Below are 15,027 nucleotides of genomic sequence, written 5' to 3' on the forward strand. Positions count from 1 at the left end.
CGTGAAATAAGATGCTGTCCCGTGCAAGAACGGAGGGCAAATCTGACTCCTATACAGCAACTTCTTGTAACAGATTTCTGGCAGCCTGTCACAAAATGGAATATGGTTTGCATGAATAAAACCTAAGCGCTATTGGCCTGGGATGTTTATTTTTACCAAGGGATTTGCCCCAAAAGCCCCCACAGCCAATCCACAGCAAGTCTGTTCCACTTCCAGCCCCAGCCATAACCAGGCCCCAAATCCCTCTTGCTCATTACACATAGGAAAAAAACAGATTTTTTTTCTTTTAGGTGGGATCTGACTATGGCCCTTGGATGTGTAGCAGTGAAATGAGCAGCCAGCTCAGCTTTTACTTTACCCGGTCTCCTCTTCTCTTTGGTCATGAGTTGTTGGACCTTCCTCTGTTCTTCTTGCTCTTCAATCTTGGCTTCTTTATGAATCTGCTCAATGGTCTTCGGGCCCTGGTCTGCTCGCCGCGAAACCCAATTGCACTAGGAAAGCAAAAAAGCATGAGCTCAGCGCTATTTCCAGGGGAAAATAAATGGGATAGTTTGTTGTAAATGGGATATTTTTCCATTATTTCATCGTAAATAGGATATTTTAGACACTGCGAGAATGAGGCCTTCTCAGTAACCCTTCTAATGTATTAGCAGGCCTGCTCCCCAAGGGACATGGGGGGATTCTGGGTCACGCTGTTGACATGGTATCCTACAGCCACAGGTCAGAGCTATCACCGACTCTGGTACATATGTTGGTGGAGAACGGAGGCTGCAGTGGAGACCTGACTTTGGAGAGACACAACTGAATTCAAAACATTTCAGCCCTAAGCATCTTGCGCATTTCCAGCTTTCACACCTTTCTAGGTCCAGAGGAAAGAGATGGACTAGAGGGAGGTTGTTGTTACTCTCTCAGTTTATTACTGGCAGTGTTCACTGGAGCCATTCCTCCAAGCTTGAGGAAAAACCAAAAGAAAATAACAAAGAAGCAAGAAGTGACAGGGTTTGATCTGGAGATGGTGCTTTGTCACTTCAGGGATCGTGATGGCCGAGACAGGAATCCTGTAGAGGGAGGGAGAGCTGTCTCTCCTCAAGAACATTCCCACTGCTTGATGTGTCTACTCAGCCGCTAAGAGAGAGATTTCTTACCTTTTCTGTGGCCAGACTACTGGGGTGATAAAGAGCACAGACCTTCCTCCTTCAGCTACTGCTCTAAGTGCTGTAACCCCGGCTCTCATGGAAGAGTATTTCCAGCCCAGTTGCAATAGGGAATACGCTCTTTTACTTATCTCAGTGGGTACGTACCAGCCTTAGGTCTATTACGTCCTGAAGCATGAACCGAATCCTCGAAGATGTTTTCCTCTCTTTCACAATCTTCTCCATCTGATTAAAATACTGGTCCATGCGAGGCTACACAAGAGAAACCACATCATCAGCGTATATCAAAAGAAAAATAGAACGTGCCCTTGACAGGCCATCAGCAGGTCCTGTGCTACAGCACTGGAGCCATCACAGCGCCCGGCAGGGATCCGGGCACCCAGACTTGCTCTCCGGCAAAGCGCGCGCCGGGTCTCATACACACTCACGGGTGAGATTTGAGCGTGCACAGCCCAAAGCACAGTACAAAATCACACAAGCCTCATACACAGGCTTATTCCTTTTCTTCCAGAAAGTTATGATGTGATGGAATCCATATCAATCTGCACTAGAGACATGAAATGGCACCATAACTCAGGAAAGCCTTCATTAGGTCCAAGTTTCACTTGCCAGGCTCTTAAACTTCAGCCTTTTTCCCCAAATGGGAGCTCCAGCTGTTTTAAACAAAAAGTTGCAGGGCAGTTTTGTAAAAATAAAATATTTCCCACTCCCTTCATTAAAAACTAGTTAAATCCATTGCCTTACACTTAAAAAAAACAAGAAAAACCCTATTAAAATTTGGTACGGTCTTGCTCTGGAAAATTTCAGCTATGATGGCAAGTGTTTCCAAAGCTAAGAATGACGGGAAAAAAATATTTAAAATGGACTTTTTCCAGAAACTTTAATTATAACTATCGCTAACACTTCAGCCTCAATAGAAATGCGTAATAAAATGTCTCCCCCTTTAATAGGAAATAAATAAAAGATTCTCATTCAACCTTGATAAAAATCGACAAGACTGAAACAGCACCCAGGACTCATCTAATGTGACCTCAGCCACCGCTCAGAAGTCGGACCCCGTTTTCTTCCCAAAGCACGTGGAGAAATTGAATCCCCACCGGTGCCACTTTCACACCTGCATCGATAACGCACATGCTGTCACGTTAACAGCGCAAGGGATTTAGCCCCGGGGGATCAGCGGCAAACTAGGCTGTTTCAGTCAATGCTACACAACATGATTTGGGAAACTGTTTCTCCGAGGGTTCCCTGGACGGATCAGGATTGATCCCCTGCAATCCCTGCAGCCCGGCCCGCTGCAAGGAACTCCCTTCCCCAAGCAGCTGAAAGCAATTAGCTCAGTTTGCTTCCAAAGCCGAGTCCGACTGATTTCTGGCAAAACCCTGGAATGCTTTTTCATCCCAAGCCTGGCTTTTAGGAAGGCCAAGCGGACAGTCCGTGCCAGCTGAAGCTCATCTAGCGCGTAAGGCGCCGTGTTACATATCCATTGGGTGGGAAGTCGGGAGGAGGACACGGCTGCAGAACATCTGCTTCCTTCCAGCACAGCTGGAGGTGACGGCACAAGGCAAATGTAATTGCAAAGTTTCAGGGGGGAGTTTTGGCCGGTTAACGTTTTCTTAGATTAAACTTGAACACCACATTCAGTGGTACATTTCTTGGGTAATATAAACCCTCGAAAACAAGGAAGCCACTTTAAATCTTAAGATTTTGGAAACTACAGGTAAGAGGAGAATTCTATTCAGAAAAAATTAACTCACAGTATTTGTCAATCACTCATGACTGTGTACTCGGATGAAATATTTGGAAATATTTGGGAACAAGTAGCAACTGGAGAACACAATGACACAATGATACTGAATCTATTACAAAGGGGCTGAGAGAGAGAACGAGGCCAGGTCGTGACAAAACATCCACCGAAGAGCGGATGGTTTCCCAATGCCATAACAAAAATTGCTGATGAAAAAATAAATCCTCAAATAAAAACAGTGCACGCCCAATTTTCCATCCTTGTCTGGCCAGCCTCGTTTCTCCTCCCAGGTCCTGCCCTACCTTTGCTTTCTCAAAGTCCAGGTCCTTGCCAATGGTAGTTAGCAGGCGGCAAAGGCACTCGAGGGACTCCTCATCATGGTTCTTCAGCAGCTTTACCACGCAGTCATGCATGATGGCCTCCGTCAGCATTTTGAGTTTAAAAAGTTCGCCAATGAATTTAATATTCCCAATAGATCTCCGTCGGGCTTTGTCCTTGGCCTCTTCCAGCTCGTCATGGAGCCGTGTCTTCTCCTCTGGCTGTAAAACAGAAAAGGGAGCTCTAAAAAGCACGATCACAGAGCACAAAACTCTTTAAAAGATCCAGTTCTGCATTGTAGGTGCTTTTGACCTCGTTTATCCTCTTTCTCCTAAAGACCAAAAAGAGGCTTTTATAAAAGCACCAATCAAGGCAAATATTTTTTATTACACGCAGCCGCAGTGAGAGGGGGAAACTCTCAAGAACTCCAAAATTCCCCCCGAATCAATGAAAACGATCTCTTTGAAGACTGCCAGAGAGACCTCTGAGAATTTAGGGGGAAAAATACCACTTACAGTGGTAGCAGCTTCAAGTTCTTTCTGCTTCTTTTCAAAGACATCGTCGTCAGCTTTGTCTTTTTCAAATTCCTTCTGGCAACGATTCAACAGCAACTTGCGGAAATTTACTGTGCTCCCAGGTTTGTCTGCCATAGGTACTTTCAGCTGTAGGAAGAGGGAGAAGAAGCAAGATTGGCTATACACCGTGAATTACATTTTATTTTGCACTTCGTATTCAGCTGTACAAGCCTGCAAGGCTACGACAGTTAAGCATCGTGTCACGGTTTCCAGTGGCGTTTTAGATTTCATATGGAAAGCCGTGCTCCGAACTTGGCTGGCACCACCTCTGCCTGCAGACAGATTGCATTTCCATTCACGGGATCCTTTAAAGAGAGGCACCGCTTAAAAACAATTCTTGTTATGCAGCGAAGGCTCTGGAGTCACGCTCCTTCACTGCGTGTTATGGCAAACCACCGTCGGAGGGAGGAGGGGGTTATTTTGTTCTAACTTCAGCATCCAAAAGCCGGCTGTCCAAAGCTTGGCTCGGCACCTTGGGCTCCCCTTTGAAGCTAGAGAGAGAAATTGGACTTTCCAAGGATGACTCACTGCATCTTGTGACCAGGCAGAGCCAAGTGCTCGGTGTCCTCAACTCCAAACAACGCGTCACTCGTAAAGCCTTCTGCCTGCAGGCATGGCCAGCGAACGCACATGAGCAAAATCTCTGATGTAAATTATTATTTAAGTTTGGAAGCTAACATTTAACTCTGGTCTTGCCATGTTTCCATCACTGTCATTAAATTCATGGGGATAACAGGCAGTAAGGGGAACATCTACTCAGAGGAACTTTCCGTTTGACTGTTGCTGCTCTTACCGTTACAAGACATCTACACATGTTCGCATACGCCACCGAGAAGCTTGGCTCATCAATAGCCTTCTCGAAGACCAGGTCAATGACTCCTTTCAGTCTCTCTTCCGTGTCTACCGTCAGGTCTGTTACTTGCTTCATTAGTTGATTGAACATCTGGGGCGTCAACTTGTTTAAGATGCTTCGTACCTTGCGGAACAGCTCCTAAAACGACAGGGAAACCTTAAGCACAGAGCACAAACCGGGCGGATGGCGGCTTTCAGTAATGAGCTAGGATGCTTTTCAAAGGTGAGCAGTGGGGCTTTCCTATAGGACTTTCTCAGGTGCCAAATTGCGCACGAAACACACAGACCTCTGAACACACATGAACCCTAAAGCAGAGACCCTCCACACAGACATTGTGTTACTGCTCATCAGCAGGAAGCCAAACTGCAGTTGGTGCCTTACAAACCCACCAGAGCCTTGCTATCGGGGTCTCCTCTCTGCCTTCGAACGCAGAAGGAGAAGGCAAGTACCACAGTCTCTCGCTTTCCCCTAGGAAGGACCATCGCACTTATGGGCAAAGCCAAGCAGAGTGAGAGCACATTTGCTTGTCCCCTTGCAGACAAGTTCATCTCCAGTGCTAACCCAGCTCCCCAAATTCAAGGTATAGCAGGGCAGGAGTTTTGGAGGTGTCCAAGATGCTTGTCCAACGCTTTTTTTCAAGCACGACGGAGGCACAAAGCCCTTGCTATGACCCAAATGAAACACTCTTTTTATCGTCCGCTCAATACATAGAGGACAGACATCTCCAGGAGATGTTCTTGATCGCCTGGAGTTTAAATACTGCTTCACTTACCTGCTTTGCCCTTCTACGGCAGAAAGGGGGAACCTAGGGAAAGGAGGGTCCTCCGGCCAGAGCCAGCTTTTGTAAACACCCCCTCTCCACTCATCCCCCTGGAGAAAACATTTTCACTGAAAGCTAAAAGCGTTCGTTTGATATTAATTCAGCTACGAGAGACCAAGAAGCGGACATCTCCCTCAAAAGAGGTCATTGACCTTTCCTGTGCTTACTTCAAGGCAGGCTGTTTTTCCTTTTCTAGCCAGAGGGATAACTAGGTCAACAGGGCTTCAGTGAGCCCCGAGAACAGTATTCCAGGGTCCTTTCAGGATATCCCACCTTATCGTCCCAATCCGAAGTCTCGCCGCCAGGCATATATCATCACCCAGAGCGGCTGCCCGTGGAGGAAGGGAGGGGAGAAACGCACAGAGAAAGCTTCAGCCACAGCGTTTTGGGGCCGAGCAGGAGGAACTGAGGGAATCTTACAGAGGAACCTYGGCATTGCTGAGGTTCAGGACAGAAACGTAATTTAAAAGGGGATGAAAAGCAAGTTGTGCGCTGGGAGTTTGAGGTTGTCTGGTTTTGGATCAAGACAGAAATATTCTAGTAAAATAGTAATATTAAAAAAAAAATCCTAGAAGAGAGGTAGTAGGTTGTCTGGTCTATTTAGACTCCCTTCATTTACAAGGATTGCAATTTAAACTCCAGATCAAGAATAAAAACAAAAAAAATATCAAGGTAGGCCAAAGCTGGGATTCAAACTGGACTTTGGTTGCCCTTTTTYACTGTCTTATACAATAGCAAAGGCAAGTTACCGTCCTTCTTCTGCTGAGCTCACAGAAGGGGTTACTAAAGCTCTCACCTGGGTTTTGACATTTTCCGGGTCCTCGGTCTGGTTTTCCCTTTTCAGGCTCGGCTTCCAGGCGTTCTCCGCCTTCTTGAGATGGACATCCTCCTTCACGCACACGGTGATAATCTTCCTGGGCTCTCGCCTCTGGCCCGGCTGAGATCTCCTCGGTCCAACATTCAACAACTAGGACAAAAACATTCCTTGTTATATCCCCTTTTCAACTCGCAGCTCAAGAAAACACTCCGGGGGCTCAAGCGAACCCCTGCCGATAGCAACGCCGTCCGTCAGCGACTCATCCTATGATTTTTAGGATTCCCTCCGAGGCAACGCAGCRGTCCGGAGTGGTCGGAGGGGACACGAAGGCGCGAAATGCACTTCTCTCGGGCAGCCACCGCCGCGGCAGACGCGGGACTGTGCATCCGCGATGCTCCAGGCGCCGCTCGAGCACGGCCGAACGCAACCCTACCGACCAAAAGGAGCTCTCGAAAGCCGGAAACTGTGATGACATATTTAAGGATTGAACAAGTCCTTCAGAGGTGTATCTCAAACACGCCATCTCAAGCAATTTAGTGATATTTTTGGTAAATCTGTTGATTTATTATTATGGTTTTACCAGAGCTGGTTTCAAACAGAGCCGTTTTGAGTTAGGAGTTATATAAAACACCCTGAAAAGCACATCGATGCCTCTCCTATACTGAAGGAACATGAATCTTAATAGCTGCGGGTCAAAAACTTTCTGTAGCTTCGCAGGAGAAGAAAGGGAAACTTGGTCCTTCCTTGGAAAGAGCATCAGCCACTTCTCTGTACTCATCTATCACCTGATGCTCCTCGCAGCCAAATCCAGCAGGGAAACTGCTGCGAGCGCAGGAGAGATTTGCACCAGTTGTGCTAGCGACAGGGCGCGACAYGCACCCAAACGCCTTCCTCGTCATTGGGGATCTCCCAAAGAAACACTAAACACGTCGAGTGTTGCGCTGAGGTTTGCTTTTCCCCCTCACTCTCGCATTTCTGAGCTCATTTATTAGAAACGTCCAACCTCAGTGTAAAAATCAGTGCAGTAATAAAACCCCATTTTCAGCAGAAGTAACTAATCTCTTTGGCTGGCAGTACGCAACCTTTACATGAAAGCTGGGCCATTTGAAACACTGCTCCGTTCAACGGAGCAATCCACCCGCATCCCGGAGGCAAAACCATCCGCGTTATCCAAACGGCTAAACTGGGCACACAAGGAAAGTGCTTCTAGCCGGCGCCTCGCAGGCCACGTATCAGCCCAAAACACGCTTTTGCCCAGTGAAAAAAAAAACAACCTTCTTAAACACAAGAACTTTTATTTGCAATTTGAACCGCTTTGCTTTGGCGATGTCGATGCGCGCTGCTGCTGAAAGCGAACGAACGTAATCCCTGTCGCTGCTGGAGAATTTCGGGCTTCATGAAGTGACGACGCCAAGAGAAGAAAAGGTTGGCGAAGGATAATGATCCCACACGGCGATGGGCTTTGCACGCCAAGGCCGAGCCCGGGAGAGGGCTGCGTGGCACATGGCCGGTCGCCTACGCCGGCCCGCGCGGAAATAAGCCGGCGAGCTCGCGCCGTGATTGCAACGGAGCAGCGAGCCAGCGGCGCGCGGGACCTTGCCAACTCTTTGGGGCCTTGCACCTTCTTAAAACAGCGGTCAGCCACTGCCCAAGGTCCCTCCCCGCCTCGCTCGAGGGTCTCCCTGGCCCTTCCTCGACACGGGGGCGACGCAGCGCGATCTGCCCCGCGGCACCCGTCTCCGTCTCGGGAGCCATCTGCAGCCACGTAGGCTGCCCCGGTTCTGCCCACGTCCAGCCGGGCAAAGGCGACGCTTCCTTCCAGCTGAGAAATCAGGTCACCAGACCTCTTCACACAGCTCCTCGCCCGCAAAAACCTCGGCAACAGGAGCCAGGCTGGCAAAACGCCTGAAAAACCAATATGTTTGGGCTAACGTCCCCCAGGAACGCGGGCAAAGGCAAAGCGAGAGGACGCGTGGCCGTCCTGCTCCTCTCGCATGGAGGGGACTGGCCCGAAGGAGCCGCCGACCGCGGCCGGGCTGCGACGCCTGCGGAGAGAGGAGCCAAGGAGGCACGACGCTTCCTCACGTACGGGTCCACGGCAAGCCCAAGCGTTTGCTTTTAGAGCAAATAACCCCCCTCTGAAGGCAGTCGCTTTATTTGCGAAGACGACGGATGCCGAGACCCCTAGAGCATCTCCAGCACGTGCCAGCGGCAGACGCGGGCTGCGCCTGCGCTGGCTTCCTCAAATCTGACCATCTTAGAGAGCAGAGCTTTAAACGCAGCTAATATTAACAAAACAAAAGCTTTATGATTGCATTTTTTACACCTGTGAAGAAACTTAGTTCAGCCTGGCTGAATGTTTGATTAGGTTTAAAATCAGTGAACAGATGCCTCCCTCGAACGCTTAATAAAATAATATACAAATCAAATTCTTTTAACAGAAAACTGTTTTCTTTTGTTCTGAATTTACAAAGCAGCAAATTAAGCAGGTGCCTGAGTTCACGTCTGGCCTCCTTTTTGCAACCCACTCCAAAGAAACGACAGTATTTCCGCAGCACCTGCAATTCTAACGCTACAGCTTGCGCTGAAATAATATTTTCCACAAAGGCGCTGAGAAGTGCTCACCAGATGCTGCCACGTTAACCCAAATTACCTGTCTTCCAGGTGAACGGGGGGAAAAGGCAAGCAGAAAGAGACACAGGCAAGTCTCCCAAAGAGGTGCCGAAACCTCACAGTAACAAAATAAGGCACGGTGCCGTTTAAGAAACGTCCCAGACACCTGTTGGGAATGACACAGGCGGACGCATCCCGCCTTGGCGTGCGGGGAGGGATTGGTCTTTCCCAACCCTGTTTCTCTATTTTTGCGTCTTGTTAGCAGAGTGGGTTGCACTGATTTCTAAGTTTTTGTCTGTATCAAAAAAAGCTGCTTCGTTGTATTTTGTTCCTGCGTAATTACGCTCCTTGGGTTGTTTGATTGGACATTTGTTATTTCTAAAAACAGTCAGACAACGTGTTTATTTAAAAAAAAAGAAAAGGAAATAAAGACAAAGCCAAAGAAGCAAAATAAAAGATTCTCATCTGCTGAAAGCTGGTTAGCGCTGAGCTGCTCGACATTATTGCAAGGGCAAGGAATAGGCAGTGGGTTTTAATGGTTTATGGGCATGGCCTGGGTAGAGGTGGAATGACCGAGCGGACAGACAGCATAAACGCGGGTTTTGCCATGCTTTACGAGAAGATAACGTCTGATGTTGCGCCGGGCTGCAAACCCTCTCGTCCTGCAACGAACCGACATCCCGGGACAGCAGGCGTGTTAACGACCGTTACCTTCAAACCCTCCTCGAGGAAAACGCAAAGAAGGGCTCTACTCTTTAAAGGCGCAAATGTAAGATGTATGTTATGTGCTGAATGCTCCAAATGAACGGGGTAAGCAGCACTTACCTTTTCTCCCCCTTTCCACAGGTCTGCAAAGTGCAGACCCCTCGCGGATCCCGCTCAGGCCAACGTCCCAGCATGCCCTCAGCTGGTGCTGTCCCACCCACCACTGAAGACTGCCTAGAGGGGTACAATGCAAGTCTTGTTTCGTTTGTTTTTTTGGTTTTTCTTTTTTGTTTTGTTTTGTTTTTTTTTTTAAAACACTGTTGCACCTTTTTGTAAAGTTTTCTGCCGGTCGTTCTTTAATCAATAACGGGTGTTACGGAAAAAGGCAACTCTACAAAAAGGTGCAAAGATGGGGGGGAGAGGGGGGGATTCGGCTTACCCCTATCGGCAGGTTCCTCAATGGTGGGTGAGGCGAGACCAAGAGAGGGCATGCTGGGGAACCGCACCGAGCCAGGGAAGGCAATCCAGGGTTGCTCTGCACTTTGCAGGCCTGCGGAAAGAGAAAGAGCAACACCGACATTACCAAGGCGCCGAGAGGCTGGGGACATTCAGCGCATTAAAGGCCGGAAGGCGCCGGAGTACAACCTGCAGCCCACTGCGGAGTCGCTAAATATAAGGAAGCGATGTCCACCTCAAACAGCGCCAAGGTTTCGGGAGCGGGTCGTGCTCTGAGACAAACTGCGACACCGAAGCTACTCGAAGGCAAGGATGCGCGCCCCAGAACCGAGCCACCGGCCACAAGACCGCTCTCGAAACAGAAACATGACAGCAACGCAAAGTCTGCAGCAAAATCAACGGCTTTCGTCCCGAGCCTCCTGCAAACCTGCACACTTGGAAGTTAAGGTTATTTTGTGAGCTCTGTTCGAAACCAGTAGTTTTGAGAGAGAAACCGGAGTTGAGACCTTTTCCAGCTAAGCGGGGCAGCCTCCGTCCCCCGGCCGCGGCYGGCTCGGCCCCTTGGGAGGCACCGYGCTCCGAGACACCCGTGCCCCGAGAAGGAGCAACAGAAAGGCAAGGAGGAAGAATCCAGGGGCTGGATTTTCGGGTCTGGACAAAGCCAGATGCAGGGAAAAGAAGAAAAGGTGGAAGGAAAGCAGAGGATAAGGAAGGACGAGGAGGGATGAAGCGAACGAAGCAAAGCGACAAGTGGAAGAACAGAGGAAGCAGGAAAATACACAAGCTGTTTTGGTTAGTAAAATGTATTTGCTCTGTTGGCATCGTCTATAAAGGAGGTTCCTATGAGGATACACGCTAACATGCAGCTCGTATTATTGTATGAAGAATGTGTGTTCACACACATGCCACTGCCAGGATCTCATGTGGAAACATGTTTCCACGCATTTCTTGTGCAGGAGAAGGGAAAGGAGCGGATTAAATCCCTTTAAGACCAATACGTACCAGTTAAAAACATCCACACTGCCTTTCAATTTGCCTACATTTTGACGGCCGAGAAAATATCAACCTTGTGATCAGCCTGACAAAACCAGAACCACGGGAAGAAGCTGAGGAGGCCCAAAAACGTGAGGACGGACTCCATTGGTATTAAGGCCAGGTTTTGAATTAGCAAGTTGGGGAAAACTCACACTTCCAGATACGCTTCTTCCACCGGAGGTTTGCCTCCCAAAATCGGCAAAGGCTGGCGTGAAGTCTGGTCCTCGAGGCAGTATCCGAGGGTCCAGGGTTCTCAGGGGCAATTTTGGCTGATTGACCTGCGCAGAGGAGCAGCGACAAATCAACAAGAGCTGTTTAGTGCGTGYGGTAGCTGTCACAAACTCATCCAAGTCTACGACCTCTGCCCGTGCTGAAACATCAACCAGGACATATAGATTTAATATCCAAATTAGTGCTTTTAACAACCTGAACACGTTATATATCCACACTCACACTAAAAATCAATTTAAAATGTCTTACACAGGTGGCTACTGTGAAAATACACGACAGGGCTACGCAGGGCTCAAACGTTTCAAGGCTGAACGTGACTTACAGAGGACAAAGCAACGGCGACGTGGGCCTGTCTTCTGCAAAATAAATGCGCCAGGCTTGGTTCAGGATCGCAAAACTGCCATCTTCCCTCAAACAAATGTCTTTTGTGCTAACAAGACAGATGGCTGACCAAGCATGGGAAGCCCAAAAGTAGAGGGAACAGTGAGAAGCAACCACGGAAAACTAGTAGGTGGGTGAAATCATTTTGGGAACATAGCTGTGTTTTCCAATTTGTCTGTGCATGAAATTCAGAGCGGAAACGTTTCTGCACATAAGAATCACCAATCTCCCGATTCCTCCTCGAATCTTAAGGGTGAATACGGAGTGATCACATCAAAAGCAATGAAGTACGTTGCTCTAACCAAGAGCAGACTAAGGTCCTCGTGTCAGCACTTCAGGAATAACAACAGTAATTCAAAAAGTCCCGAAACACAGCTGAGAAAACCACACGTGTAGTAACGCTGGATAAAATCGCAGAACTGTTTCTGCAAGCGAGTCACGGTCTAAAGAGCTTTTATTAGACCGACTGATAAATCCGGACACGACTGTCTCAGGCCAACGGGAAAGCTCGCTTGCCCAAAAGCATGGCCCTGCTTCCTAACCGTAGAGCGGATCCAATAAGAGATACTGCCGCTCCCTTCAGTCTTGCTTTGCTTGGGTCTCCCAGGCTAGGAGACATCATTTTAAATTCTAATAACAACTCGGTATAACTTAACCCAGGTAAAGGCCATTCAAAGCGCTTCACTTTCTAAGTCGGCTGGGCGCAGTCAGTAGCCTCTGATGCCTTTACTTGCACAGTCTTGTGATGTGACTTTAGCAAAATATTTCCCCTCCCGGACAAAAATCTTGGTCAAAAAGACRGTCAAGGAATGAAGCATGCATTAACCCCCCAAAAAACACTGAGTTATTCCTCAGAGCACAAGCAAAAGCACGTGGCTCTGCTAGGGGCATCAGGAAACTCAAAACCTTTCTTCCACCCCAATTCGATTAAAAGCTTCCGAGCGTAGAGACGTTTAGTTATTAAAGAATTTGCACGCACCTGTTTTATGGGCTCTCCTCTCACCTTGTCGAGAACCACATCGCTTATGGGAGGCAGCCCTTCCGGCTTCTGGATGCAGGCGGGCATGAACTGGAAATCCAGTAAAAACTCCCGGTCGTACTGCTTCTTGCCTTCGGGGTCCAGGGGCTTCCACTGCTCTATAATGAGAGGAGCCGACTGAGATTCACAGGGAACAAAACCAACCGCGCTCTCGCTTCCGGGTCCTTCAGCCCCGTTAAAGGGCTTCCAGACCGGCCTGAAATCATTGCGACTGCGTCGAGTGCTTTCGAAAGACATCCGCTGAATTATGGATTAACTTCAAGATGTGCTTAACTAATGAATAGGTAAGCTAGTTTAAGTGTGGCGTAAACCATCGAGAGGCCTCTAGGTTTTCTCCTAACGATACAATATGGTCAAATTAATAAAAGAAAAGCAGTTCAGGTCTTTGTAGGAACAAAGCCGCACAGAAGTAACAGCAGCGGGTGCTTCCTCCCAGTATCGTGTCTGCCAGGCTCTCAAGGTCTTTCCTGATTTTGTTTTATGCTCTTAATTTCTGGCCTCCAAAGAAAATAACTTAATTTATTTTGAGGAAGCTTCGCCTGAATAATAAATGGCTTAAAAATTGGTAGCAACTGAAAGGTAAGACAATCTCAAGGTCTCTCTTAATGAAGTGAATTTATGGAGGTTCAGGACTACAAATTAAATATCTTAATGAATAACAACAAGAAAACCCCTTAGGTAGACCATATATAACGCTAACCAGCACAGAAAGCATTGCATCCTTTGAGCCTGCACTTAATTCTTTTACCAGAGGAATTGTGTATACCCACAGCTTAATACTAGAGCCCGGATCGAAAATGAAATGCGTTATTTTTGTTTTCCTTACTCTCCTCGAAATTTGAAGATCCACAGAATTGCTTAGCCAGGTAATTAAATACACATAAATGCACATGCTAATGAGCTTGTTATTTAGTACCCAATTAAAACTGCCAAATCTCTTATTTAAAAGGTACGTCTGCTTATGTGAAAGCTTCCTGGATCGTTCTCAGCCGGTGATCAAGGGCAACCAACTCCCCACCATTTCCACCGCGCCGCAGCCAACATCCACGCGCGCAACAGGTTCAAGCAATCGGGGATTTGCTTTTCCCGTTGCGCTCGGGCTCCGCAGGCTCCTCTTCTCTTCGTTGCCAGCCGCGGGAGGAAAGCAATTTTCCTCCCACGCTGCCCCAGAAGGTCTGAGGCTGGTGGTTAGCGAATCCCACCGGAACCGGCCACGGTGAAACGTTATCCCTCCCTTGCGGCACCATTGCAAACGTCCTTTTTCCCTCCGGGAGGATGCAAACGCGTTAGCCGGTCTTCAAGGCGGAGGAAAGCAGAAAAACAAGCAAGCACGCGAGAGAGCCCGCAACGGGATTTACCTGGTTTATACTGGTACACCGGCCCTTCGCTGGAGCTCTCCGCGAAGCCGGAGTTTGCGTCGGTGCCTTCTCCCTCGGAGACGCTCTCGGCACCGTTACGGACAGGTTCTGCTTCCTGCTCTCCGTTTTCCTCCACGGCTTTCACTTTCTTAAGTTCTGGGGGGTCTTTCTCCAGTGGGAACCCATGGCTCATCTTCTCCTGTTCGGATTCAAGTACTTTGTCACCTGAAAGTTCCTCTTCTACTTTAGGCTGAAGCACAGATGGAAACACAGAGGTTACGTTAAAAACACCCCGCCAAAACTCAAAACACGCCAAACGGCTCTTCAGAGATACATGCAGCACGTTTTGCTCGTAACAAGGACACATGCATCTTCAACAGTGACCTACAGATCTGTAATAAAGCCCAGAGCAACGGGGTGATTTATTGGAAGCCCTGCACTTTGTTCCCAGAGAAAACCCACTGCTAACGAACGGGGCGACCGGAAAGGCCGAGCGTCGCCCGTGCAACCTGCAGGAGCYAGCGAGAACGGACGGAAAAACCTGCTAAGCCCTAGAGTAGGGCAGTCCTGAGTAACAGCTAGCAATCAAAGCCCGTAAGGACAACCTCGCCTTCCGCTTTTCCTGGAGCTCGGCGGCTACTTTCAAAGGGAYGCGGTGCTCGGTTTGCCGGGCGCCGTTAAGTGCAAGCGTCCTGCTGCTAATTGGAGCGGCTTCCGAGCGAGGAGGCAACGTTGCATACAGCTGCAATTYCAGCATCTCCATTTCGGGAAAAACCGACACCTTTTTACAGTGTCCCTTGCTGTTAGTTTTAGAGCTCTCCAAGGACACAACCTTATTCTGAATTCAAAGCCGCGGAAGCGGTAGGAACTCACTTCCGCGGGGAGAAAGCGCAACGCATCCCTCCATGAAAGGAAAGACAGAATTGAG

The 15,027-nt window shown here is 48.5% G+C and overlaps 1 protein-coding gene across 15 annotated transcripts in view; it reads right to left on the reverse strand.

Annotated features, from left to right (window-relative positions):
• The window catches only part of EIF4G3 (eukaryotic translation initiation factor 4 gamma 3), a 117,010-nt gene that overhangs the window by 20,164 nt on the left and 81,819 nt on the right, over positions 1-15,027 (reverse strand). For 9 of the 15 annotated variants that reach the window (XR_003253769.1, XM_026067420.1, XM_026067421.1 and 6 more), the window contains 10 exons: positions 14,100-14,349; positions 12,682-12,839; positions 11,243-11,368; positions 10,039-10,149; positions 6,261-6,431; positions 4,585-4,782; positions 3,732-3,878; positions 3,201-3,437; positions 1,302-1,406; positions 359-491 (listed from right to left, as the gene is read on the reverse strand). Coding sequence is in view for 13 of the 15 variants with exons in the window: in XM_026067420.1 (XP_025923205.1) it covers positions 359-491; positions 1,302-1,406; positions 3,201-3,437; positions 3,732-3,878; positions 4,585-4,782; positions 6,261-6,431; positions 10,039-10,149; positions 11,243-11,368; positions 12,682-12,839; positions 14,100-14,349 (1,636 nt within the window). In the remaining 2 variants the exon portion in view is untranslated. Of the gene's footprint in view, positions 1-358; positions 492-1,301; positions 1,407-3,200; positions 3,438-3,731; positions 3,879-4,584; positions 4,783-6,260; positions 6,432-9,719; positions 9,834-10,038; positions 10,150-11,242; positions 11,369-12,681; positions 12,840-14,099; positions 14,350-15,027 lie in introns of those variants that run through there. The other 6 variants (XM_026067423.1, XM_026067422.1, XM_026067427.1 and 3 more) reach the window with 4 other exon arrangements.

This window comes from Apteryx rowi, unplaced genomic scaffold (genome assembly GCF_003343035.1).
Source record: "Apteryx rowi isolate R43461 unplaced genomic scaffold, aptRow1 scaffold_259, whole genome shotgun sequence".
NCBI lineage: Eukaryota > Metazoa > Chordata > Aves > Apterygiformes > Apterygidae > Apteryx > Apteryx rowi.